General features: G+C 40.7%; 1 protein-coding gene across 1 annotated transcript in view; it reads left to right on the top strand.

Annotated features, from left to right (window-relative positions):
* The window catches only part of LOC144603556 (ataxin-7-like protein 1), a 162437-nt gene that overhangs the window by 92354 nt on the left and 42806 nt on the right, over positions 1-27277 (top strand). The window contains 1 exon segment of the mRNA XM_078416932.1: positions 13886-14108. Within this exon segment, the coding sequence (XP_078273058.1) occupies positions 13886-14108 (223 nt within the window).

Genomic DNA, 27277 nt, shown 5'->3' with positions numbered 1-27277 from the left:
AATAGGATATCAGTCATCCCTTTGACAGCAATTTCTACCTTAAACACTGATCCTTTCCCATGCTCTTGCAAAATTTCCTGGGTACATATTACTGTACAAACAGAGCCTTTTGCAAAATTGCAAAGAACTTCATAACCAACAAAGTACTTTTGCAATGTTCTGCATGGTGAAGTGCATTTTATTAATCTGAAGAAGGGTCACGACCCGAAACGTCACCTATTCTTTTGCTCCAGAGATGCTGTCCAACCCGCTGAGTTACTCCAGTTTTTTTGTGTCTTATCTTCGGTTTAAACCAGCATCTGCAGTTCCTTCCTACACATTATTAATGCGAGTGTTCTTTTCAGTTTGACTGTGACTACACACTATAAAACAGCAGTTGTGGTGCAAGCCAGCGCGTATTGTTTCAATTGAAGGTGAAGTTCTTGGGTCTGATCCATTACTGCCAAATTCAATAGTTCTGTTTGCATCTGAAATCTGATGGGGAACAACACTGGGTTTAAAATTTGAGAAGAGTGGAGTGATATTCGTGGAGATTTGCAGTAGAGTAAAAACCACGTTCTCAGAAGACACTCCACTCAGAAGACCACAACGTCAGAGATTGGTGTTTTATCTCATCTTTCGGCACGGAGCCTTGACTCTGTAATAGCAATCTTGTCCCTGAAGCGGAAGGTCATGCGATGAAATCATACTCCAGAGATTGGAGTGGATAATCCAGACCAATGTTCTGGCGGTACAGTGATGTAGTGAGAGAGTGCTGCTCTCTCAGAGCTGCTGTCTTTCAGTTGATTGTGTTAAACCAGGGATTCATCTGCCTTCTCGAATGGGTGTGAAAGACCTTGAGGCACAACTTGGAAGAAGTGCATGCATTTGACCACGGTTTTGTTCATAATATTTACCTCTCAACCATCATTTAAAGCAGACAATCTGGTCGTTATCTCATTACTGTTCGGTATGAGAGGGCTTGCTGTGTATAATTTGACTCCTGAGTCATGTACTTCACGAAAGAGACCGCAGCTTCTTAATTACAGTTTGATTCCAAGGTGCTTTCCGACATGCTTAGAAAGGCACTACGTCTACTTTTGAATTGTTGCCATCCCTCCTGGCAGGGAGGGCGGTCCGCCAACCCTTTGCGCCCCCAGGGGATGCGTTAGTGTGTACAGACAATTAAAAACCTGGATTTATTTAGTCACTCTTTTTCATCAATTCTGAATAAAGAATGTAGGTTAATTAAGTTTGCAAATTAAGTTGTTTCTCTATATGAGAGTCCTACTTGAATTTGAATTCAGATGGTCCCTTTGATCTGCCAACTTTCCGCCCTGCTTCACTGGTTACATTGTTGTTACGATCGTTAGGTTGTGTCTTTTTCATTGCTTTTCCCTAGTAATGCATTGCCTCCACCACTTGGAGCCAGTAATGATTGGGGAATCTTGCTCGGCAACAGGGCAAGGATTTTGTTGTTTCATGTAAGAAATTGTGTGTGCCATCTGTAAACGGGATTCGTTTGTTTTATGAAGCTTATTTTTACTCTATAATAAAGCTGCCGTAAAAATAGCGTCATCTTTGATTTTTTTTTTAAGTTGCTTTTTTGGCCTAAATGTTTGGGTCAAAAAAGTGTGTTTAAACCTTTTTTTTCCCCTCACCCTCACATTTTTAATGATTTTTTTTCTTCTCCCCCTCTTTTTAGGTCTCCCCATGCCACACACCATTCCCCGACCAAAAGGGCAAGGTAGGTGATGTGCTCCCAGGCCTTTGCCACTGCTGCTCTTCAACCAGTTACTGGGTGGTGTGTGAGAGCAGCCTTGCGCTGACTCATTCAGTAACTTTCAGTTTCTCTCACTCCCTCTCTCTGGGGGAATTCACCTGATTCCTGGCTACCTAGTTGTGGGAGGGGAGTTGCACATGCTTGCCTGTGGTCTTGTGTGAGTTGGGAACGTGTACGTACTAATCCACTGAGCTGTTAATTATTAACCATAAGCTTTTAACTGATGGGACACACGCTTGTAGTTGGCGAATGAACTGTGCCATTGATTTCCTTCCATTGAGTTCCTTCCCCCTACTTAGCTCCTTCAATTGATATGTTGGCATGTTCGGCATTGTGGGCCGAAGGGCCTGCTCTTGTACTGTACTGTTCTATGTTCTATGTCTGATTTTCCTCTAAATACACGTGCTTGGGTACTTTGCCGACAAATTGCCAAGGCTCTTTCAAAGAACCAACACAAGCACATTGGGAAAATGGCTCCTTTCTCTGCTGTGTCATTGTGAACCTTCTCATATAAGGCAGTCAAATGTCTCCCCCTGCCCCTCTCCACCCTGTACCCCAATTCCCCCCCCCCCCCCCCCCCAGGAATTATCATCTTCATCCACACCTTTCCTGAAAGTCTGTGCCACGATTGGGCTGTTTTCTCCTTGGCTCCAATGCTTTCCAAGTTCATTTTACTTTGGAAGCCTGGAAACTAACTTGCTGGCAGGTTATTATTTGACTGTGGGTAGCATAACAGTTAAGCCTTTGGTTCTTAACCAACATCCACAATAAGAGCACCGATTTATAAATTGGGAACAAAAATTGCTGGCTTATTTTCTGCCTAATCTAATAAGTGCTAAGTTTAATTACATAAAGAAATAAGGTAATTGCTAATATGTAGTACTTTTATAACTGTAGAGTTGGTTAGAGTTTGGTTGCTCTGAATAAAGAGTAATGATATTTTGACGGCACGGTGGCACAGTGGTAGAGTTGCTGCCTTGCCGCGCTTACAGCGCCGGAGTCCCGGGTTCGATCCCGACCACGGGTGCTGTCTGTACGGAGTTTGTACGTTCTCCCCGTGACCACGTTGGTTTTCTCCGAGTTTTCCTGCTACACTCCAAAGCAGTACAGGTTTGTAGATTAATCGGCCTGGTATAAATGTAAAAATTGTCCCTAGTGCGTGGAAGATAGTGTTAATGTGCATGGATCGCCGGTCGGTGCGGACACGGTGGGCACTAGGACAAGTTTCAGCGTTATATCTCTAAACTAAACTAAAATATTTATTGTTTTGAAATGAATTGCTTTAAATGTTAGCTGAGGCATAAATATTGGCCAGCACCGTGAGGGGAGAAGTTTCCTGATCATATTAGAATAACACCATGGGATCTTTTGCAGCCATTTGAGAGGCCAGCTGGCTTCTCTTTTTATGTCTGGACTTGGATGATAGAGTGCTGACATTCTTGTACCGTTTAACTGCTGCCATTGGAGAAGTTAGCACATCCCTCACTCGCTTAGGATTGAACCCGAGAACGTATGGCTTGTGTTGCAAAGCACATTGACTTGTGAATGCTTTAGAGACCCCTGGCCATCAGATTTCTTTAACAAAAAACGGGAGCACCGTGCTGCTAGGCTGCGGAAATACAGGTTTCATTTGATTCTAACGCCTGTCAGGCTCCAAGTGCTTAACTTGTACCAATCTTGATCCAAAAATCTTTGTAACTTGATCCAAAAATAAAAATTCAAAGAACTACTTTTCCACAAGATATAAATGTGTCACTGTATGTTGTGACTCTAGTTGTGCCAATAATAATTATAGAAAATCAGCGCACCGAGAAATGGAGTTCCCTGGAACAGAAAAAGTGATTCAAATCTTCAGTCCTCCGGAAATGTTAAATTCTGTTGAACAGTGTGCTAGTATCATAATCTCTATAAAATCATAGTATTAACCTGTGCTTGACACATGGCCTCATCTAGTTGGACCAACAGGGACAAATAGCTGGCTCGGTATGAGGAACATGTTTAGTTAAAACTTGCTCTTCTACAGTATCTTTCACCATTTTAATATGTTCTGCAAAGTGTTGCGATAAAAGTAGCTCTTAGACTTTTTTTCATTTCAAAATGGAGTTCAAATATAAGTCACATCCTATTTTTATCGCCCCCCCCCTCCCCATTTCATAGTTGTGTCGATTATTAGAGAATTTGTCACGGAATGGATATGAGGTTTTTGTTCGCTGTTGTCAGTGAATTTGCACATTGCACATATTTTTCCACCTACTAACTAGGCATCAACATCCTTGAACAGTTTAGTTTACTAATATGTGACCCTCAGCTACACTTTTGATTACAGACGAAGTATGCTGTGGCATGAATATGCTTTGTGGTCGTTGGAATTGAGTCGTTGAGAATCTAGATCAAATGTTTCTATCAGCTGTTTTTATTTCTTGTTCTGGTTTTCTTTTAGATCACACAGTTCTTGCGCTGCCAGCCTAATTTTATAACTCTGATCTCATTCCCCATCCATTTGAGCTCTGGTACAGGTCCACCACCGATTTTGTTTTTCCAGCAACTGGTCGTCCTTTAATCGAGACAAAATTGCAAGAGAGCACTTGAAATTCCTCCCAACAACGTGACGGCAAAGCACGATGAGACAGCTGATCGCGACCTCATCGGGACTTCCTGGCCGATTGGCGGGTCGAATTTGCCCCCTGCGGCTGAGGCACTGGAGTTCTGGCCCGGCCAGAGCCGGCTGATCCGTTCCCATAGCCGACTTTGTGGGCCAGTATCTCGGCCCCTCGGCGACTGTGCCTCCTCTCGGAGGCAGTGACCCCTGTTGTTCCGGCAAAATGGACAATTGGAAGTTATGGGGAGAAGGCAGGAGAATGGGGTTTGGGAGGAAGAGATAGATCAACCATGATTGAATGGCGGAGTAGACTTGATGGGCCGGATGGCCTAATTCTTCTCCTATCACTTATGATCTTATGATTATGAATCCAGAAAGGCACAGGAACCAAGGGTGCCTTAAAATCGTGGTGGACCTGTACAAATCTCAGTATTGAACATGAACAAATGAACAGAAATAAAGAAAGCTTTGCTTTTTTGGGGGGCTCTTGTTGTCTAGCAAGTATTGGTTTGTGAAAAAATGAATTCCCTGCTTGATCAACAGAAGGTCCCATGGACTCTTTGATAGCAATCTTTTATTGCAATTCCTGGAAATTGAAGTAGATCAAGAGCAAAACAGTAAAGATGATCCCCAATCAGCATATATGCTTTATGAAACCTGCCATTCAAATCAGACATTCTTTCACCAATGCAGATCCTAAAAGTAAGCAAGATAATTTGCTCATCTGTACTCCAATTTAAATGTGTCCTATTTAATTTTTAATCCTATTAACAGTTAATATAGAGTAATATGTTTCTGTAAGAATGCATGTTCCTTGCATGTGCTACCAAAATGAACAAACCATATGTGTTTGCTTTGATCCTGTGCGTTTGCAATATTGTAAATGAAGCATGAGAACGTGCACTCGTTGCTGCCTGTTGGATCTATTCTATCTAAAGCACGAGTGCCTCCCTGGTTGCTATATGTTAATGACAGTGCTGTAAAATCACGAGGGTGTCCACTCATTACAACATTTCAATGACATTCTAATCATAGTGGGTTGGTTTCCGGGCATTTGTAATCGCAGCAGCTGCCAGAAATTTCCCACTATGTTAGAAGATTTTTTTTACAAATTATTGTAGCAAGATTTCAACTTATCACTGTTCCTTGTTTGAGTTATAAATTATTTATTCAGCACACTATTGCAGTTCCACTGAAACAATTGTGCAGTGTGGACCTCTTCCTCTGTAGTTGTATAATCTGTATATCAGATAATCTACCTTAACTTTCCTTCCACATCACCGCCCATGGCGTAGGATTGTCTGTCATAAAGCAGACTTGCATATTTACATTTACATGCTTGAGCGGTGAGCCACCCAAGCTTCAATGGTCACCTGGCTGACAGAGGGAGAGTGTGAGTACCAGCTCCGCTGGTGTTCGTAAAGGGGGAAATTGGCTGGTTCTGCAGTCGAGGAAGAAACGGAGGACTTTGAGGCCTTCCTGGTGGGGGGATGTAGGGTGACCGAAGGTCCATTTGCGGACCAGCTCCGCCAGCTGATGGACGCGCTCTTGCCTTGAGTGGGCTCACGCCCAGTGGTGACGCCCTGAGAAAGTCAGGACCTTCCCTTGGAAATCGCCACCGAAATGCTTTGACAACTGGTTCTGCCAGGCTGAGCCAGATGTTAAAGAACAAAAGTATGTATGGATATCACTTGCAGTCTCATGGGTTTAAAAATAACTAAGGGAAATATTTTAAAAGTTAATACCATATTTGAAAAAGGAAAAGAATATTTTAAAAGTTAATGCTATCACATTTGTATACATAACTTTATTGTCATTCGGTACAGATACCGAACGAAATTTGCCTAGATTTTTAAAGTATAATATGCTAAAACATTTTTTAAATTCTAGAAAGTACTTACTAAATACATTAATATAACCATTAAATCAGAAGTGTGTATCCCTTCTCCCTCACAGCTGTCTCCCTCCATTCAGATGAATGGGTTCTTTGTTCCTCTGCCATGTCTAAGCTGGCATAGGTTTAAGACACAGATTTGAAGTATAAGTGGAGGGAAACTGCAAGCCTTTGTGCACCATCACTCCATTCTATACAGTCTAACAACATAGGAAAACCCTCCAAGTCATGTGTTTACCCAGAATTGTGAACTTTTGAAAGTGTCTCGGAGGTAAATGTCAGCATTCCCACACAAACCTTCCAGTGCTCCTGGGGAATATTCAGTCCGTCATAGCGCAAGGTCCAAGACTCTGCAGACATCTCACTGAATATTTACTCAGTGCACAGCTATGGACCTGTATTCAATCTTCTGTGGATTTGGAGTGTGTGTATCATTTATTTGCAATTCCTAGAAGGCAAGCATGATCGTTTTTCACGGACTATTTCAAGAATATCCACAGGAGTTGGAGTAGGCCCCTCCTCCTTGGTTTGCCATTCAGGAAGACTTTGGCTCATCTGATCTGGCATCAACTCCATTTTCCTGCCTGTTTCCCAGAACCCCAGATTTTTCACTGAATCATGAATATCTTGGCTTTTAATGTAGCAAGTGATTTGGCCACGATAGCTTACTGGGTTAGAGAATTCCAAAGGTTGACCATCTTCTGGAGGTTCAGGCCCTTCTGCTTACAATATCTGTGCAGAACATGATGTCAAGATCAAGGGATATGGGGGAGAAAGCAAGAACGGGGTGCTGTTTTTGGACGAATCAGCCATGATCATATTGAATGATGGTGCTGGCTCAGAGGGCCGAATGGCCTACTCCTGCACCTATTTTCTATGTTTCTATGTTAAACTCATCTGCCTGTACAAGATCCATATCCCTCCATTTACTGCATATCCATGGTGCCTATCCAAAAGCCTCTCAAATGGTATTATTGTATATGCCTCCACGACCATCTTTGGCAGCACGTTCTAGGCAATTACCACCCTCTGTGTGAAAAGAAAACTTGCCCTGCTCATCTCCTTTTAAACGTTGTCCCTCTCACTCTAAAGCTATGCCCTTTAGTCTTTGACATTTTCCACTCTGGGACAATAGTTCTGACTCTCTATCCTATCTACGCCTTGGATAATTTTATATACTTCTGTCAGGTCTCCCCTCAACTTCCTGTTTTGTCCTCTGAGTGCAGTCCTTTCAACCCGCTCAGCATCTGGTGCTGTCAATGAGATTGCCTCTCTTTTTTGAATATGGACAAATCCTGCTCAACCTCGGCCCATATGATCCCTTCATCCAATCACCATCCCAGTGAACCCTGTCTGAATTGCCTCCTTTGCAGGAAAACAGAGACCAAACTGTATTCAGTACTGCAGACTTGGACTGACCAAAGCCCTGCAGAGTTGCAAAAAGACTTCACTGCGATTGTACTCAATCCCTTTTGTAATCATAATCGATATCCCATTTGTCTTCCTTATTGTGTCTGCTTGCTAACTTTCTGTGTACAATGACACTTAAATGACTATATTGTATTTCCCTTTAATCATTCTCCATTTAACCAGTAATTCTGTTTTTCCATTCTCCCTACCAAAGTGGATAACCCCTTATTTCCTCACATTTTACTTCGTCTGCCCAATTTTTGTCTATTAACTTAACTTATCTACATCTTTTGTAGATCTCTTTGCATTTTTCTCTCAGCTTGCTTTCCTGCCCATCTAACTTTGTATCATCCGCAGATCCTACTACAGCACACAGGGTCCCTTGATCTAGGTTATTAAATCGATTAGAAAATAGTTGTCGCCTGTCGGCTGATGCAGCCAATCAAGGACACATAGACATTTGTTTCCAAATGTGATAGGTAGGTCTGCTTAGTTGTTCTAGTCCACGGCAAATCTTTCTGTTATTTTTGCTTTCCCATTTGCTGTCACTGCTGTAGGGCTTTAGTTCTTGTAGCAGGTTCACACGGAGTGATACATTCCTATTAATGGCAGTAATGTTGCAATTCTTCATGTTTCCCTTGAAGATATCTTTGAAACGTTTCATCCCCTCTACTCTTGAGTGCCTGCCACAGTTGAAATCAAGGAAGGCTTGCTTTGGAAGTTTGAAGCTTGCCGTCCATATGACTTGGCAAGCTCTGTGAAGTTAATGCCGGGTAATTGTTGTATTTGATGTATTTGCCAGAGTATATGGGAAAATGGAAATGTTGATGAAGACTTAGAGATCTTTCTCCACAAGCTCCCAATTAGCAATCCCCAGCTGTGGTAATTCAAGTTCGTGTGGAATCCCTGGGGACCACTGAAAATCTTGCGCACCGCAAATTACTGGCGTTGACTAAGAAATTAACCCACGTGCACAAATACTTCCTCTGGTTGCCTAAGGGGACTGCTATTCGATGATCGCAGTATTAGATTTGAAACAGACTCTGTGGTTTATCATGGAATCACAGAAAGTTCACAACGTGTAACAAGGCCAGTCGGCCATCTTGTTCATGTTGGTTGGAAAACAGCTAATTACATCATCTAGCATTTGGCCGGCAGTCATATATGTTATGACTCTTCCAAATGCTTTATAAATTTGATGAGGGTTCATGTCAGACAGAGAATTCTAGATCTCTTTTACTTATTTTTTGATTTAATCTTCTGTGTATCAGTTGGTTTCAATCTATGGTTTTCATCCCCTCAGCTCAGGAAATTCAGTTCGCTCCATTTAAATTATGTATTCAGCCTAGTTAAATCTCATCACCCTCCTCTGTTCCAAAGAAGAATACCTGGGCTTTCCTCATAGGTACATATTTCCAGTCTTGTTTCCAACTCTGTAAATTTCCTCTGCGCCCTCTCTGGGTTTTCCTACAAAGTAGTAACAAGAACAAGAAGCAGTATTCAACCTGTGTCTAATTGGAGCTATATACAGTTTTAACAGAACCTCGGATGGACCCAAAATGCTGGAGTAACTCAACGGGTCAGGCAACAACTCTGGAGAAAAAGAATGGATGACGTTTCAGGTCTGAACTGAAGGGTTCCAACCCGAAACATCCTTTCTATCTTTAAGGATCTTTTGATGTAGTCGATTGTATCTTTTTATTCCTCCATACCACTCAGTATCCTGTCTCTTACAGTTCCTTCGGTAACATTGTTGAGCTTCCCAAAATGCATTATCCCACACTTCACTGGATTAAATACCAATGTCTGTTGTCTTCCCCAACTGACTGGACCATCAGTGGTGCAGAGGTAGAGTTGCCTTACAGTGCCAGAGACTCCGGTTCGATCCTGACTATGGGTGCTACCTGTACAGAGTTTGTACGTTCTCCCTGTGACTGTGTGGGTTTTCTCCAGGTACTCCGGTTTCCTCCCACACTCCAAAGACGTACAGGTTTGTAGGTTAATTGGCTTTGCTAAAATTGTAAAGTGTCCCTAGTGTGTAGGATAGTGCTGGTGTATGGGGATCGCTGGTTGGCGTGGACTCGGTAGGCCGAAGGGCCTGTTTCTGCGCTGTATCTCTAACGTCTAAATCTATTTCTTCCTGCAGTCCAAAGCTTTTCTGTTAACAATACAACTACGTGTGTATCCAGCAAATGTCCTTAACATTCACCCTACATTTAAGTTCTAACTTGTATAATGCAAAAACAATAAAGAACTGGCCTGTATTTATTCAGGCAGATGGTCTCCTCCCTATAGTGCAGAACTTGGTTGGGGACAGTGCACCAGAAATGCTTTAAGGTATGGGGGGAGTATCGGCATTGCTCTCTGTAGAACTAAAATGTATATTTGAAAGACAAGGCAACGTAAGTGTCCTCCCTAAAATGTACATTGAAGCATAATATATTTTATATACTTTACAATACATTACCCGAGTAACTCAGTGGGTCAGGCAGCATCTCTGGAGGGAATGGATGGGTCAAGACCTTCTTCAGACTCATTGCATCCTTATTGCATACAATAAGGTAGGCTTTTCCCTTTGAGAGTGGGGAAGATTCCAACAAGGGGACATAACTTCAGAATTAAGGGACAAAAGTTTAGGGGTAACATGAGGGGTAACTTTTTTACTCAGAGGGTGGTGGCTGTGTGGAATGAGCTTCCGGTGGAAGTGGTGGAGGCAGGCTCGATTTTATTATTTAAGAGTAAATTGGATAGGTATATGGATGGGAGGGGATTGGAGGGTTATGGTCTGAGAGCAGGTAGATGAGACTAGGTCAGAGAAAGTGGTTGGTGTGGACTGGTAGGGCCGAACGGGCCTGTTTCCGTGCTGTAATTGTTATATGGTTATATGGTTAATTATAAATGCCATTTTAAAATGCCATTTCTCTGTTTATTCCAGCTCCTTTAAGGTCATTTATTGATAAGTTTTTTTCAAAGCACGTGCTTCAACAGTTTTGTATTAAAGGATTATATTAGTATTTTACCTTGAATATTTTCACCGTGAGAATTTTCAAATTAATAAATATCCTTTGCGAGTGAGAAGGCTTCAGGAAACCTCTAAGACTACACCTCCTGGCTCATTAGGAGAATGGTGTGGATTCAACTTTCATACCAAATGCTTGAATACTTTTTCAATTGCTATTCCCACTCTTAGTTTCTCTATTCGGCATGATTCTTAATGATGTACCTGACATTAATTACATGCTACCCTTTCCTGGTTCATTTTAATCTTTATTTATTTAAGGAACACAAGCTCTGGATGTTCCTTTTTCCTTCATATAAATTTGTTTAGCTTGCTTCCAAATTATCTTTGTTTTATTTCTTTTAGTGGTTTGGCTGCCAATTTTTGTTTTTGCTCCATTTATGACGGCCCTCTCGTCATTTAACTGGAAGTTCACCCATTTTCAATGGACTATCGTCACTGTTGAATGTAAAAGGGAGCCATGTCGACTTGGTAGTTTCCTAATTGATGCTTTAAATTTTCAAGCACTGTGGCATCTGGAAACAACTCTCACCAGCAGTTAATTTAGAATCATCACATTGTGTTCCTGTTAACAGCAGCAAGGCTTTGTTGTATTCAAAAGACAGCTCAGCCTAAACATCAACTTCACTGTAGCTATGGAATAATAGGTTTTCAGTGCACAATACAAACTTTCTGTTGTTACAAGGCAGCATTGTTGTTAGTTACTGTGAGTAGTGTTACTTAGACCTGCCAAAGCAACTGGAGCTATGAGCTAAGTGTGTTTAAATTTATGGTTTATGTTATCATAATTCTGAAGTATTTTAGATTTAAGTGGTAGTATCAAGAGGTTTTAATGGGACATTGCTGGGAACAGAGATTCTGAGGTCTGAAGTGTCATTAAATGCTTGTGTGTTCTTCAGTGAATGAGGAAATTCTGTCACTGATTTAGTTGACATCCGAGAATAACAAACGACTTGCTTGAATGCCATCCTCTCCATCACTCTGAATGTTCATTCCTTCCACCGTTAGGTGTGTGTAGCATCCACAAAATGCACTACAGTTACTAGCCTGGGCTACTCTGACACCACTTCCCAAACCAGTGACTTCTACTCACAAGAAAGATGAGGGTGGTGGGCACATTTTTTGTGCATCACCACCTACTGGTTCCCCTCCAAGTCACCTAATTTTGGAAACATATTGCCATACTTCCATTGTCAATGGGTCCAAATTCAGGTTCTTCCTCCACAACAGCAATGTGGGAGTATCTTTGCCAGAAGGACTTGCAGTGATTCAAGAAAACAGTGGTTCACCATTACCCTCTCAGGGATATTTAGGGATGGGCAATAAATGCTGTCCGTGCCAATCATGCCCATGTCCTGAAAATGAATAAATTACAAAAAACTGCGATAACAGTTGGCACCTAAAATGCAAGGATTTTCACAGGGAAGTTGCTAAGAACCCAAAGAATGGGTGTTTTTTTAAGAAACATTGTAAGGGGTAGACGTGAGGTGCAGAAGCCGGGGATTTGGAGAAAACGTTCCAGGTGTTTGGCACAAAATGTGTGACCGTCCACAGTGGGAGGAGGAAGAGGGCTTTGAGCAAAACTGGAATAGAATCGATCTTGGGAGGCCACAGAAAGATTTGACCCAAGGAAAATAATTTTCCAATGAAGACCATGAAAGAACCATTGTGGTCAACCAGCTGAGGGATGGTTGTAAAATCTGCGATCAGGCATGACAGATCACTTGACCACATATTGGTTCTGGAGAAAATGGAAAATGAATGGCATAAATTATTCTGTAGCATTAGTCACACTTAACGCAGTGAAGAAACAGTGTTATAAGGGCAAGATTGTTGGGAGATGGGAAAGTGTTTCCTATTGCCCCGCATGTCCTTAATGTTCAAAAATCCACTGAATACCAAACGGCTAACTGTCTTTATGGGGCTTGATGGAATTGGTGAGCAGTTGGTGTTGAGGAAAATATGAGAAGGGTTTGGAAGCAATAACCAGATTTAGGATCAGTAGAGCGCTCTGGAGAGCTCTGCTGAAGGGAGGCTTTCAGACAATTGGAGGAAGTTTAAGGTGTGCTGGGAAAAGTTGGAAGAAAGATCAAAGTTTGGGAATAGTTTGAAGGAACTTTAGGAAAAAGTTTTGTAGTTTGGTGTTTGAAACATTAGGAGAGGAACATTGATGTCCCCAATGGTAGAACGTTTGTCAGGTGCTGATAAGATTTTGGAGTGATACTGTGGATTGGTTTGGAACAGCTAAGCTGCTTTTTAGCTCTGCAGGCATTTGAAATTTGAAGGGTCCTTGAATTGGGTTGAGAAGCGTAAAGAGATCATCTGGAAGGATTTAGCTTAATTGAAAAATGCGTCCCAGGTGTACCTTTTGTGGAAATAGAATCTAAAATCATGAGGGGGGAAGAGCCTTGGGCAGGGAATGATGGTGGGTGATAACATATGATATTATTATTTGATAGTATTAACATATTGGTGTTTTTGCCACACGTAAAGTGCAAAGATTTCTGGCCACAAAGCCAGGCTGACACTTGCTACATAAGTGAAGCAAACAAGATCCACTGGGTGGTCTTAGAAACGGAAAATTCCTCTTGAAAATGCTGATTTTTTTTTTCAGATATAACTAGCTGAAAGTTCATGACTCTTAAACAAAGGTGGAGGTTCATTACTACTGCTCAGCTGATTGCTGACACCAGGACAAATATAATATTTCACACACCCTTTCCTCACACTCCCCACAGCTTAATATGCTTCTTTTCCTTCCTTCCCACTTCTGGCAAAGGGTCTTCAACCTGAACTGTTAACTCTATTTCTCTCCCCTCAGATGCTGCCTGACCTGTTGAGAATTTCCAGCATTTTTCGTTTTTCTTTTGCATTTCCAACACCTGCACTTGTTTTATTTTACTCTTTCATGCATGCAATGTATAATGAAATGACAATTGTTAACAATACTATCATTCTTTAATAATCCAAGACCCATAGGACCAAACTGTGCATTTAGTAATGGGCATGCAGAATGGCTCATATATACAAGAACAACCCATAGATTTATTTTTCAAAAGAAACGTGTAAAATTTGGTCTACCACTTTTGTACCTCAGTGCATTCATATTTTGATTCTTTCATGTTGTCAAGTTTTACAGAAAAGAATTAATGAAAAGTATTTTTAGCAGTTCAGTCTAATCGCTGCTCTCTCTGTTTTCAGATAGAAGACATGGTTCTTCGTGTAAGGCGAGCCTCTCACCAGCTTCTTCGGCCTCCAATTTGACAACTTCACCCGTCCCAATGAAATCCAAAGCCTGCAGTAGTCATACCACAATTGGTAGCAACTCCAAGCCTTTCAAGTCACCAAAAGACAATCTACATACCTCCAATAATAAGCAGCATCAGACAGTCTTTCCTTCCAAAGTAACAAGAGATAAATCATGGTGGGTATCTTTAGTTTCTTTATATGATCGGGATTGTTTTTTTGGTTATTGCTTTTAGAATGGATATCATAACAATGCTATTTCTCAGTTTTGTTCACCCAAGGTATAATGAATTTTTCAGTACTTTGGCAGAGATTTTATTATGTAATGAGTCTGAAATCATCAGTAATTTGTATGCTATATGAATAGGTGCAGTTTGAATCTGTTTTGAATCGCACATGTCTTTGTGATTTTGAAAAAAATGCTTTGTGAATATTTGTCCTTAATCTGACCAAATGGTGTTTAAATTCACTATCTTTCCATAATTGCACAACATTGCTTTTTATTTTGCAAAGGGAAAGTTGATCTATTTTTCCATTAATGCCTATCTTTCAATTATATTTCTTGATGCTAATTTGGAAGTGCAATGTATTGGAACAGCTATTGAAGATTTTTTTACTTGACAGTGCCAAGTTTCTAGTTTTCGTCAGGTTAATTTTTTCAGAAGGTGAAATGGGCCAGTGTTCAGTCGGCTTGTTTGTAAATACATTAGAAATCCAGAACAGGCTTGCCTGCTTCCTATTCCCTCTAATGCCAGCAAACTAAGGGAAAAAATGTGCTCTTCTTTGAGTTGCAGGCATGCCCACAATGTAATGTTGTGTGACAGAACCATTTTTCTCGTGTATTTGTGAAAGCAGCTTTAATAAATTACCCACTCCTTTACTTTTCTAGTTTTATTTCAGAACTTCACTTGAGAACAATAACAATGCTTCACATTTTAGTTTAAGTTTAGTTTATTGTCATGTGTGCCAAGGTACAGTGCAAAGCTTTTGTTGTGTGCTAATGAGTCAGTGAGAAGACATTACCTGATGACAATCGAGCCATTACAGATACATGACAAAACCTCCGCGTCCTTCCTTTAATGGGGTGACCAGAACTACACACAGTATTCCAATGCTGTGGTACCATAGTTCTATAACATTGCAAAATGACTTCTTAATTTAGACCTCCAAGTGTTAACAGATCATAGCCCTCCAGCCAAAATAAAATCCTTTTACCATTATCCTCTGTCTTCTATGGATTAGCCGGTGAATGCAAATGACCAAGTGATCCTGGATCCCATTCATTTTCATCTTCTGATTCAGCCAACAATGAAGGACCTTATCAAGTGCCTTAAACTCCATGCAGACAACAACCTATCTTCCCCAATCACTTTTGTCACCTTTTTTAAAAAATAGCTCAGTCAAGTTTGTCAGACGTAACCTGCTGAGAACAAAGGCGTACTGACTGTCCTTATTTCGCCCATCCTCTTCTATATTTGGGTGAATCCTATCCCTAGGAATCCTCGTGAATAGCCTCCCTTCCACTGAGGTTAAGGCTCACCATATTATAATTCCATGGATTACCCTTGCTTCCCTTAAATAAAGGCACAACATTGGCCGCTCTACAGTCCTCTGAGACCTCGCTGGAGAAGGTACAAAGATCGTCAAGGACCCAGCAGACTCTCCTCTTGCCTTTCCCATTAACCTGAGATGATCAGTTTAGGCCCGAGGGTCTTATCTACCTAGATACTCTTAAGGAGCCCTTATGCTACCTCCTTATTGATCTCAGAATGGTCTAGCATATTGGTATACACCACACTACTCTCACTATCCTCCATGAACAAATGCAAACTGTTTGTTAGTACCTCAACTACATTCTCCGATTCCAAGTACAAATTCCCCCCATTATCCTTGAGTAGTCCTACCCTCTCTTAGTTGCCCTCTTGTTTTTAATGTATTATTAAAAGCATACACAATGACTATTATGCATCTTAAATGTAAGATTATCATAAGCTTTTCTTAATTCTACCACCTGCAATTAAAATATCTTAATTATAGAGGTGCTCCCTTGTGCATCAGTGCTTTTTTAAACAAGAAGTGGATGCTGTTTTCCAATTTATTTTGTCATGATCTGCTTCCATGATTCTTTCATTGTTATCTTTGTGGGACACCGAAGGAGGAGAATCCCTGCAATTGTCAAACTACCAGTTAATTCTGTGGAAATTTGAAAAAATTGTCTGCCCATCAGCCTCGTAATTTGCTTTGGAAATGAGGGTGATTATCACCAACGCTGTTGAGATTTTTTTCGTTCCCAGTTCTGTAATAACAACAAAACAGTTGTGCTACAATATTTGCTGTGCTATTTAGGTGTTGCAGTGCCTCGTGTATTTTGGTGGTTTGAGAATACTTAGAAAGTGAAGTACTAAAATCTGAGGTTCAATAGGCTGGAGTCTAAGTTGCTGGGTATCAGTCAGTAAATTCTGCATCAAATAGCCAGAGGCAGAAACTCATCCCAGTGCTGAATGGCTGTTTTCTTGCCCTGTTATTGTGATTTTTGATGTTAGATGTCAACCAAGCCCCCAAGAATTCTGTGTCTTTCATTCCTTAATACTCCATAGAGTTGCATTCCACTCGGTATGAACTGCAGGGCAAACCACATACCATAACAATCGATCCAGGAAACACTCATTGTAGTACCAACTCCAGGTGCAATCACATTAAACTCTATGCAGTTGCAGCAAGAATTCCTGATTCTATTCCGAACCGCTTTCAATAATAACTAACGTTTGATTCTTTTTTAAATTTCTATTTTTTATGAATGTGCACATTGATTTTCTTAAAAAAATACAAGGGGCTCCAAATCCCTCTGCATACCAAGATTTGTTAGCCCATCCCTTTTAAAATATAAATGCTTTTCTCTTCCAACCAAAGCAGATAGGTTTGTATTTCCCCACTTTACATTTCCATTTCCCACCATTTTGCCCAAGCAATTAATCTCTATCCCTCTTTCTGATTAATACATTTCCTAGTTGTAAATAGTCACTAGTGTAACTGCAACTGCACAGGTAGATTTTGCATTTATTACACGTGCGGGCACCACCATTTTTGGCGCCATTGTTCAAAATCTGGTGGGTCCCTCTGGCTGTCTTTGTGACCTGGGGGCGCCTCTGGCAGCTAAACCTGAAGGCGCTGGAGGTATTACCTGGTTCACCCTCCTACAGGCCCACGCTCCCCACATCCGACGTCACCATCTCCCTGCCAGTTACGCTTCTGATGAGCCCTCGGGGTGGGGGTTCCAGGTCCCGCCATCCGACGAGCCTGCGGGCAGGTTTCCGATCCCGTACATCGCCGAGCCTTCTGGGCGGGCACCTTGGGAAGGCCTCCACCTAAAGTGCAAAGAAATTTGGCCTTCACTGTTTCACCTCAGCATTGCAGCCATTGTGTTTACGATTTTTAAAATGGAATGATGGAAAAGCCAGTTTGATCCTGGTTTAAGGATGACATTGGACAATTTGCCGTTTGTGTGAAGAAACTTGAATGTTCCTTACCATCAAGTGCAATATAATTTGAATGCCACTAAGGATCTGGAAAGATGTTGATTATTTCATACCAATGGACCAGAAGCGAGGTGTCGGTAGAACACAATGGAATGGCTTTGACGTAAAGTTGATATTTATTATTCTTGTTATGTTGTTGGAGAGCACATAAATGATGGTGTTTCTTTTGAGGTTCAAAAGACTTGATGTGATATATAAAATATCTTAAAGTGGATAAGGACAATGTTTTGTAGAGAAAAAAATAGGTTTCCTCTAGGTACTGTTGCTTCCTCCTGCAACCAAAAGATGTGGGTTAGTAGATTAATTGATTACAGTTAATTGTGCCTCGTGCATAGGAAAGTGGTGGTATTTGGTGGGAGTTGATGGCTAGGTGGGGAAAATAAAATAGGATTAGTGTTAACAGATGCTTGGTGGTTTGTGCATACTAGGCCGAGGGGTCTGTCCTTATGTTCTGGAATGCTAATTTTATGCAATTGAACCTTATTGCAGCACAGGTATCTCCAGAGAGCACACCCTACCATACCATTAGGAGTGATCATTGGGTGGCGCAGTGATAGAGTTGCTGTCTTACAGCGCCAGTGGCCTGGGTTCAATCCTATCTACTGGTGCTCTCTGCATGGAATTTGTGCATTTTCCTTGTGATTGCTTAGGGTTTCTCCAGGTGCTTTGGGTTCCTACCACACTCCAAAGACGTGCAGTTTTGTAGGTTAATTGGCTTCTGTTCATTGTAAACTGTCCCTGGTGTGTATTGTACTGGGTTATCGCTGGTCGGGGTGGACTCGGTGGGCCAAACGGCCCTGTCCCCACGCTGTATCTCTAAAGTCTCATAGCTGTCCTTTTCGTGATTTATTCCTGGGCTGAGGTTTCAACTGTTTAAAATTCATGTGCAGTCATTATGATCTTGTCAAATACAACTTGCAGTATATATGGGGTAAAATTAATACACTAAGAAAGTTTCAACAACAAGCAGATGAGGAATATGAATAGGCCAATGCATTTAATTTATTTCCTCGATCTCATCATGGTCAATCACACCCCTCCAGCAAAAGGCTGACTTATCAGGCTTATTTACAACATGTTTGTTTTTGTGATTCCACTGGGGTCTTTATGCTGTTGATTCATCTTGCTAGTTTTTTTTAAACTCTGGCCTTGTTTGAGCTAGAGCAAGAAAAACTCATAATGTTTGGAAATTAGAATCAAGTTCATGCCCTCCCATTGAACGCCTTATAGAAGACAAATCACTCTAAATTATTGGTTAACTAGCATTTGCCACTGAGGAATGATCATTGATTTTAGGCCCTGTGTAAAATCAGGAGGAGGTAGAGAGGATATCAACTCATCGTTGATTGTTGTTTAATCACTTTGTTAACATTTGACAGCAGTGTTTAGATAAATCCTCTGACGACCTTGGGAGTTAGGAGTGTTGCAGGATTCCCAAAAAGCTAATCTGCAAGTCGAATCGGTAGTAAAGAAGGCAAATGCAATGCCAGCATTTATTTCAAGAGGGCTAGAATACAAAAACAGGGATGTAATGCTGAGGCTCTATAAGGCGCTCGTTAGGCATCATTTGGAGTATTGCAAGCAATTTTGGGCACTATATCTGAGGAAGGGAAGGATGTGCAGAGTCTGGAGAGAGTCCAGAGGAGGTTTACAAGAATGATCCCAGGAATGAGTGGGTTAACATTAATGAGCGTTTGACGGCACTGGGCCTGTACTCACTGCACTTTAGAAGAATGAGGGGGGACCACATCGAAACGTACCGAACAGTGAAAGGCTCGGAAAGAGTGGATGTGGAGAGGATGTTTCTACCAGCGGGAGAGTCTAGGACTAGAGGTCATAGCCTCAGAATTATAGGATGTTCCTTTAGGAAGGACATGAGGAGGAATTTCTTTAGTCAGAGGGTGGTGAACCTATGGAATTATTTGCCACAGAAGGCTGTGGGGGCCGTTAATGGATAATTTTAAGGCAGGGATAGATAGATTCTTGATTAGTGTCAGGGGTTATGGGGAAAAGGCAGGAGAATGGGTTTAGGAGGGAGAGATATATCAGCCATGATTTAATGATGGCGTAGACTTGATGGGCCGAATGGCCTAATTCTGCTCCTATCACTTACGCCCTTATGACCTGTTCTTTGCATGCAGTGACTCTTACAGACTCATCAAGCGTGCTCTTTGTGCATTGACAACTGCCTCTTAGGCATTTATATTTAAAAAGGGATGGGATAACAAATCTTGGTATGAGGAGGTTGTTTGTAACAACCTTCTTTAAACCTGTTCAATGTTTTGCGATGTTGTTCTTCAGGTCAATTGTGACCATGGGATTCCATGCCTGACTGTTCAGTTTCAATAAAACACGTATTTTCCAGATCGATGGGGAATTTCAATTTATGATACTTCCATGAGGGGAGAAGCAACTAAAAACAATGTGGGGAAACAATAAAAATAAATTATTTTTTTCCATCTTTCAATTTACATGATGAAAATCGTAATTTCTCTTTATTTTTTAAAGGTGTATCATCCTCTTTGTTCCCTTGTGGTCTCACTAGAAAATGCTTCTCCTTCTGCTGCGATCATAAGGAAGGATAGGTGAGCTGGTCCAACGTCTCCACCTATACCATTCTTCAACTGGCTGTTCACAAGCATTGATAGCAGCCATTCGGCAATTCCATCACTTTTTTTATTTCTATCCACCCAACACCTCTAGTGAGCTGTTTGGCTTCTACTTGATGCTTTGGCACAGCGGCACAACAAAGATTTGGAGGTCCAAAACAAGAAGCAATAAGCCTGCATTATCATCAGATTGAGAAACTACTCACACATTCGGCCTAATTAGTCTGTGTTTGTATTGTACAGTAACAATAATTCTAATCTTATGTAATCACCTCGTTCCCATGTCTCTGTAGCCTCCTCTCCTTGAACCAGTTCATTACTCAATACCTAAATATTTACAAGGTCAGTTTCAAACCTTATTGCTTCCTTATTCTTGCAACATTGTGCTAATATAGTTTCTCATGATTTGGCCCAGATCCCGTACAGTCAATCTTATATCTATATCCCTTGACTCTATGCGACTCATTTGCTACCACCTTATCTCCTTTAGTCCATTCACTCTCTCAAACACTTAACAAATTCTCCCCTAGTTTCTTCTATTGGCAATTAAAACATCCCACGTTTTTGGAAGCACCATCCAGGTTAATTTACCCGAGACCCTCTACTGGCCTAAAACCTTTGCTGTGAGTACTGTAGATTCCAACATGCTGCACAGTACAGTTAGGGCGGCACAGTGGTGCAGTGGTAGAGTTGCTGCCTTACTGTGCCAAAGACCTGGGTTCGATCCTGACTGCGGGTGCTGTCTGTACGGAGTTTGCATGTTCTTTCTGTGACCGCGTGGGTTTTCTCCGGGTGCTCCGGATTTTTCCCACATTCCAAAGATGTGCAAGTTTGTAGGTTAATTGGCTCCTGTAAATGGTCCCTAGTGTATCGGATAGAACTAGTGTACGGGCGATTGTTGGTTGGCGTGGACTCGGTGGGCCGAAGGGCCTGTTTCCACACTTTGTCTCTAAACTAAACTAACTAAAGTACTCCATCCTGTAAAGATTTGAACAACTACAGATTGATATTGCATGTGCACCTCTTATCATAAAACCCAGTGTTCTCTTAGCTGTTTAACTGTATCCACTTAAGTCGCACTTTAATGTTTCGTAAAGCCAAGCCCCTAAAACCACTCCTTATTTACGATGCCAGTTCGTTGTCATGCAAAGTACAAAAATGTACCAATTTACACTAAATTGGCATTTGACACTTTCTTTGCTCATTCCCAACTAAGTCTCTGTGCAGCTAATTTCCATTTCCATTTGGAGATTTAGTTCAGAGCATAAGGAAAAGGACTGGAGGTAAGTCTTTAAACCCCATAGCAAACACAAACTGCAGGAGGAAGTCAGCAGGCATCTGTGGAGGGAAAAGAGCAGGAGACATTTTGGATCGAGACTGTTTTAAGCTCCTCTCTGTTCTGCCTTTCCTTAAGATTATGGCTGATTTTCCACAATTCCACCTTCCCCCAATACCTCCAAGTCCATTAATTTCCCAAGTATCCAATATCTATTGATATCAGCCATGAATGTGTTCAGTGAGTGAGCATACACTTGAGTAGGGAAATCTAAATATACACAGTCCTTTGTGATAAAAGCTGCAGCAAGTCAGAATGTCATTGCTCCAGTTTATATCCAGTGCATTTGATAAATAAGCACTCTTGGCATGAAAGACCAATTCTTTATTGATTCCCTGGTCCACCTGATACCAGTCTCCCACCTTCATCTCCCACTCTTTCAAGCTCCTTAAAAGTTTTTAAATGTTTCAGTGAAATTACTTCTTCAAACTTCTGCAGGAAATAGGCCACCCATTCACTGTTAATTGGATAATTCCTGCAGCTCAGGGATTAGTGAACTAAAGGTGTGTTTATTTAGGAGAAAGATATCTTGCGTAGTACCCGGTACTTCAGATGTAATTTCTCCGCAGCCTTATATAATTGCAGTCACACATGTGTTATTCCAATATTCCTTGCCGTAAAGGTTACCATGCTACTTGTTCTAATTGCTTGCTGTGCCTGCAAACTAGCTGTGTGATTTGTAAATCTTGTTCTCCCTGAATAGCAACATTTTGTCACCATTTTGGAATGGTGTCTTTTGCCATTTTTAAAGAATATAATTCTGTTTTCTCTACCAATCTTGACAGGTTCACCACTTTTGCACATTTATATTTTGTTATGTGATATTCTTCCAGATTCACTTAAACACTCTGCATCTGTCGCTGTCCATTTGCATTCTCCTTGCCTTACTTTCCCCACCTAGATTTATATTACCAGTAATTTTGGATGTATCAATTTTACTTTTATAACTGTAGGTCGTAAATTGCTGGATCCCAACGCATGGCTAATCTGTTCTCTGTCAGTAAAGCAGTGTTAATGTATTATGGAGTCCATTTTTGTGTGAAGAAAACATTTTATGTGATACCTTTTTTGAATGCATTTTGAAAGTTAAAATATCCATTCCCCTTAACTGTCTTGCTGGTCACAACACCAAACAAGTCGTAACTAATTTGTAAAATATAAGATTTCTTCCATAAATCTTTATGACCCTGTCTAACCATTTTATAATTGTATAAGTGCCCTGTACTATGTTCTTATAAGAACCTAGCATGTTCCCTATTGCTCATCCAGCTGATTTGCCATAGTTTCAAATCATGATGGGTATTCTGAAGTCTATGGTAGTTTAGAATTTCAGAACCAGTAGCTGATCCCTTTCCTCTTAAAGCCCAAGAATATAGGCCAAAACATTTATGGCATTTGTCAGCTTTAATTTCTTTGATTTTGCTCAGTGCTTCTACTTTGCAGACAACAATTGCTTTTTATCCCCTCACTCTAACATTACCCTTGGTATCGTACTAATTTTTCTTGTCTTCTGCCACAAAGGCAGAGACAAAATTTACGTTTAATATCCTTGCCATTTCCTATACATCAATGTAATATCTTGCCTTTCTGCCATAATGAGTCTGGTTTAATGTTATTAATCTCTTTCTACATCGTTGTGGATGCTTTTACAAAGTGATAACTTGTCTCTTGATGGCTCGCTCTGAGTTTGTTCGCTCTCTTCTGCCAATTTCATGGCAACCCTTGACTGAATTCTGAAATACTCCCAGTCCCCAGTTGGAAATATAAACCTCTTCATTTAAGGCTGTCGTAACTTGGTAGCTGCAGTTGGACTACTTTTCCGGTGGGATGCTTAGTTAAATGTATGTTTATTGCAAGTTATTATTTAGTTCTGTAACTGTTTCCTTTACTTGCATGACATCATATCCTTAAATATCATATTCTAATCTGCCTTACTTAAAATCTCATAACGACGCAGTTTACTTTGCATTAGATTTCAGACTTTCTCCAGTTGTCATCCTCAAAATTAATATTTTAAAAAGGTTACCCTTCTCATGTACCACAAGGATTTTAACTAACTCTCTTTTGTTGCTTACCACTGGATCTAAAATAGTTTATTGTCAACATGCTTCTTTAAAATACACGTAAAGAAAACTCTTTTGTCCACACTTGTATTGGAAATTTGCTTTATGCTGTTGTATGAAAATTGCGTGCTCCATAATTACTGTACTATCTTTGTGGCATAAAGCCACAATCTTAACAATTGGGTCTACAACAGTAATAATTTCAGTGCAGATCATTGTCCAGCAAGGCTTTGTCCTCATGTCAGCCCGATCTTTGTTCTAAACTTTCTAACCTCAATTCCGTGCTTCAATTCCAATAAACTTAGTTTAGTTTAGAGATACAGAGGTTTTAACAGATAATGTGCAATTTTCTAATCTTTGTAAATATTTTGCTGTTGATGTCCAATCCTCAATACCCGGCCTACTCATCCATAAAATTTGCCTTCTTTCAATCTAGTCGTCTTTACCTTTAAGCCTTATTAAACACTAACAAAGTGCCCTCTCATGTTTAATTTGTCTTGCTAAATCTTTTCAGAACTAGATCTCTCCTTGTAGGTATTTTAACATACCCAAAAATCAGTTTTGCGTACATTTTTATGGATTCCAATCAATCCATTGCTCCACTCTTTGACAATGAGTAGATAAATGGGATTTTTAAGAATTCAAATATTATTCTACTCATGTTACCAGTGGTCACTAAGAATTGAACAGGGGCAGTGCGGGTTTCTAAAGGACCTAACGAGGCCAAGAAAATAATGAAAATGCTTGAGACGGTAGGCATTAAGAAAATGTTTGCATTTATGGATCAAAAGGCAGCATAGTGGTGTAGCTGGTAGAGCCATTTCCTCTCAGCACCAGAGACCCGGGTTTGATCCTGACCTTGAGTACAGTCTATGTGGTGTTAAGACGTTCTCCCTGTGTCTGGGTTAGGAAAGGTTTAGAGGGATCCAGTTTCCTCACACATCCAAAAGTGTGCTGGTGTATAGGTTAATTGGCCTCTGTAAAATTGTCCCTAGAGTGTAGGGAGTGGATGAGACAGAGGGATAATATAGAACTGGTATGTGCGGGTGTTTGATGGTTGGCATGGACTTGGTGGGCCGAAGGGCCTCTCCATGCAATGTCACTAAAACGAAATTAAAACTAAAATCCCAAGTTGAAGGTTCTCAATCGTTTCTAGAATGATTGGAACATGGAATTTACTACCACTTGAAATGGTCGGTGAAGAGCAAAAGTGCATTTACGTGGAATCTAGGTAAATGCATGAGGAAGAAAGGAACAGAGGGTATGCTTGTAAGGATACGTTGTGATCGAATGGAAAGAGCCTGTGTTTAGCATTAGCACCTGAAGGGTCTGCAAATTTTCTTGTTCACTTATCTTCCAAAGTTTAGGACTTTGCAAAACAACCTCACCTAATGATTCCAGAGAGATTTAAGAGTCTATTTGTCTAATGTACTGGAACAATGAAATTTTTATTTGTTGAAGCTTTACAGACATATTAGGTACAATGACAATCCAATATATATATATATATATATATATACACCATAAATCATAAGTAAACAAAACAATCAGTGCAAAAATCAAATTACTTAGCGTAACCTGAGTAGTTCAAAGTGTGCAGTGATTTGGTGCTGAGGTCGGGTTGTCAGTAGAGCTATGCTGGATGGTTCAAGAACCTGAAAGTTGATGGGAAGAAATGGTTCTTGAAACTGGAGTTAATGGTTTTCAGGCTCCTGTACCATCTTCCGATGGCAGCAGAGAATAGATTCATCCAGCTCATAAACAGGTCCTCCAGCCCAACTTGTTCATGTTGACCAAGATGCCCCATTTGCCACATTTGGACCATATCCCTCTAAACCTTTCCTAACCATGTACCTGTCCAAGTGACACCAGAAGTGACCCATAGATTACTAGCTTTGGGGTCCATCTTTTAATCCCCTGCCTAATTCCCTATATTCACTCTGTGGGACCTCATCCCCTTTTTGTTGGTACCAAAATGTACGACGAACCCATCCCCTTGACTGTTTTGCAGCCACTCAGAAATATCATTGACCCCGACCCCCAGGAGGCTTTATACCAGCCTGGTCCTTCTAACTATTGCGACTCCTATCAATGCAGCTCTCCCTGTCTGCACACTTTGTTGCTCAGCATCAGAGTGAGTGAGTGGAATGGCAATATAAATTGTACCCCCTCTGCCTACTTGCCTCTGCCTGCTACCTATCTGTAATCCGAAGTGAAAATTCCAGTCTGCCTTCCCGAATCATCAAATTCTTCTCCAGTTTAAACCTGTGACTTGCTGAACATGGTACGTGCATGTCTCCGGCAAACCTGTTGGGGGTGGGGGGAGATTTTTTGCTGCTAATGCCATATGAAAGTATCACTTGGTATAATGTGCTTCTTCCGTCGTTGAGAGAGGTGGAGCATATTGTTCCATAGATTTCTCATTGGGAATACTGCTTTGTACTTGACTAGAGGAAAGGGACTTTTAGCCCATTATTCAGTGAAATGCTTTGCACTCCCATTAATTTGTGCCCAATCCATTAGTTTAAATAGCCGAAATAGTTAGAGGATATTTTATCTGTGGTGAGATTTAAACACCTTTCTAAATGGAAATCCCAGAACTCTAACAATAACATTAATAAATCCCTTCTGTATTCTGTAATTTTCCCTTGCAGAACGATTGGCATGAAAGGCTCGGAGTTTTTAGTAGCATGTTGCGTTCACTGGGGAATCGAGGATGTACTACAAAATAAACAAAACACGTAATGGATTATGTCACATGATCAAAAGAATATCACCCAGTTTAGATGTCAGCCTAGAACAGAGGATAGCTGTCATGTTGAATTACTCAGCACCAGATTATAGAATTTCTGCTTAATCTCAAACCCACTAACTCTCTTGACAACATTCAAGGTACAAATTGGGAAGTGCTTGTGTTTATTCCTGTCTAGTGAGTGAAAGCTCAAAGCCATTGCATTAAGCTATTAGCTATTATCTATTGCATTTAGAATTTATCTATCATGCATCACAGTAGGAGCAATATTATTTAAATGGATTTTAAGTGTACATTAGTAATTGATTTCGTTTCCTCAGGTTCATTAGTTAGGTAATGAAATGAGTGATTTTACCAATGTTGGATTTCATAACGATGTGTATGATTTTTGTATTTTTTCTGGTTTGGTTATCAGTGGCTGTTGCATCATGTGCAAAGTAATATTTTTTTCAACTAACTTGACTAATAGCTAAAAGTGAACATTAGGTACAGGTGCAAGCTGCCAACCACAGACATTATGTGTTCTCATGCCGACCACACCACTGTCACTGTGTTCCAGCCTCCCTTGTGGGAAGATAATGAGATTAGTGGTGCTCCAAGAGGCACTTGGTTGCAGCCCCAAGCATGGAAGCTGGAAGAGACAACAAATTACTTTGGGTATGATGGTATGATTGGCAGAAATTGATGCAAAAGGAAAGGAAAATTAACAAAGATTTAGCCAAAGTTAAGCGTCAAGTCAAGAGTGTTTAATTGTCGCATGTCCCGAAATGGAACAATTACATTCTTTCTTGCCACAGCACGACGGATATGTAAACTTATTAGTACATATATATATATAGTCTGTCTGTGTATATATATATATCTATATATATAATCTATATTTATTTATATATATGTAATACAAACTATAATAGTGCAAAGACGAAACAATGCCCCAAGTCTATGTAGTTCAGAGGTTATTTGGAGGTTGTGGTGTTTAATGGCCTGATGGTTGTAGGGAAGACGGTGCTCCTGAACCTGGACGTCACAGTTTTCAGGCTCCTATACTGCC

Source organism: Rhinoraja longicauda, chromosome 20 (genome assembly GCF_053455715.1).
Source record: "Rhinoraja longicauda isolate Sanriku21f chromosome 20, sRhiLon1.1, whole genome shotgun sequence".
Classification (NCBI taxonomy): domain Eukaryota; kingdom Metazoa; phylum Chordata; class Chondrichthyes; order Rajiformes; family Arhynchobatidae; genus Rhinoraja; species Rhinoraja longicauda.
Note: the sequence above shows the minus strand (reverse complement) of the source record. Positions and strands in the feature narration are given on the sequence as shown.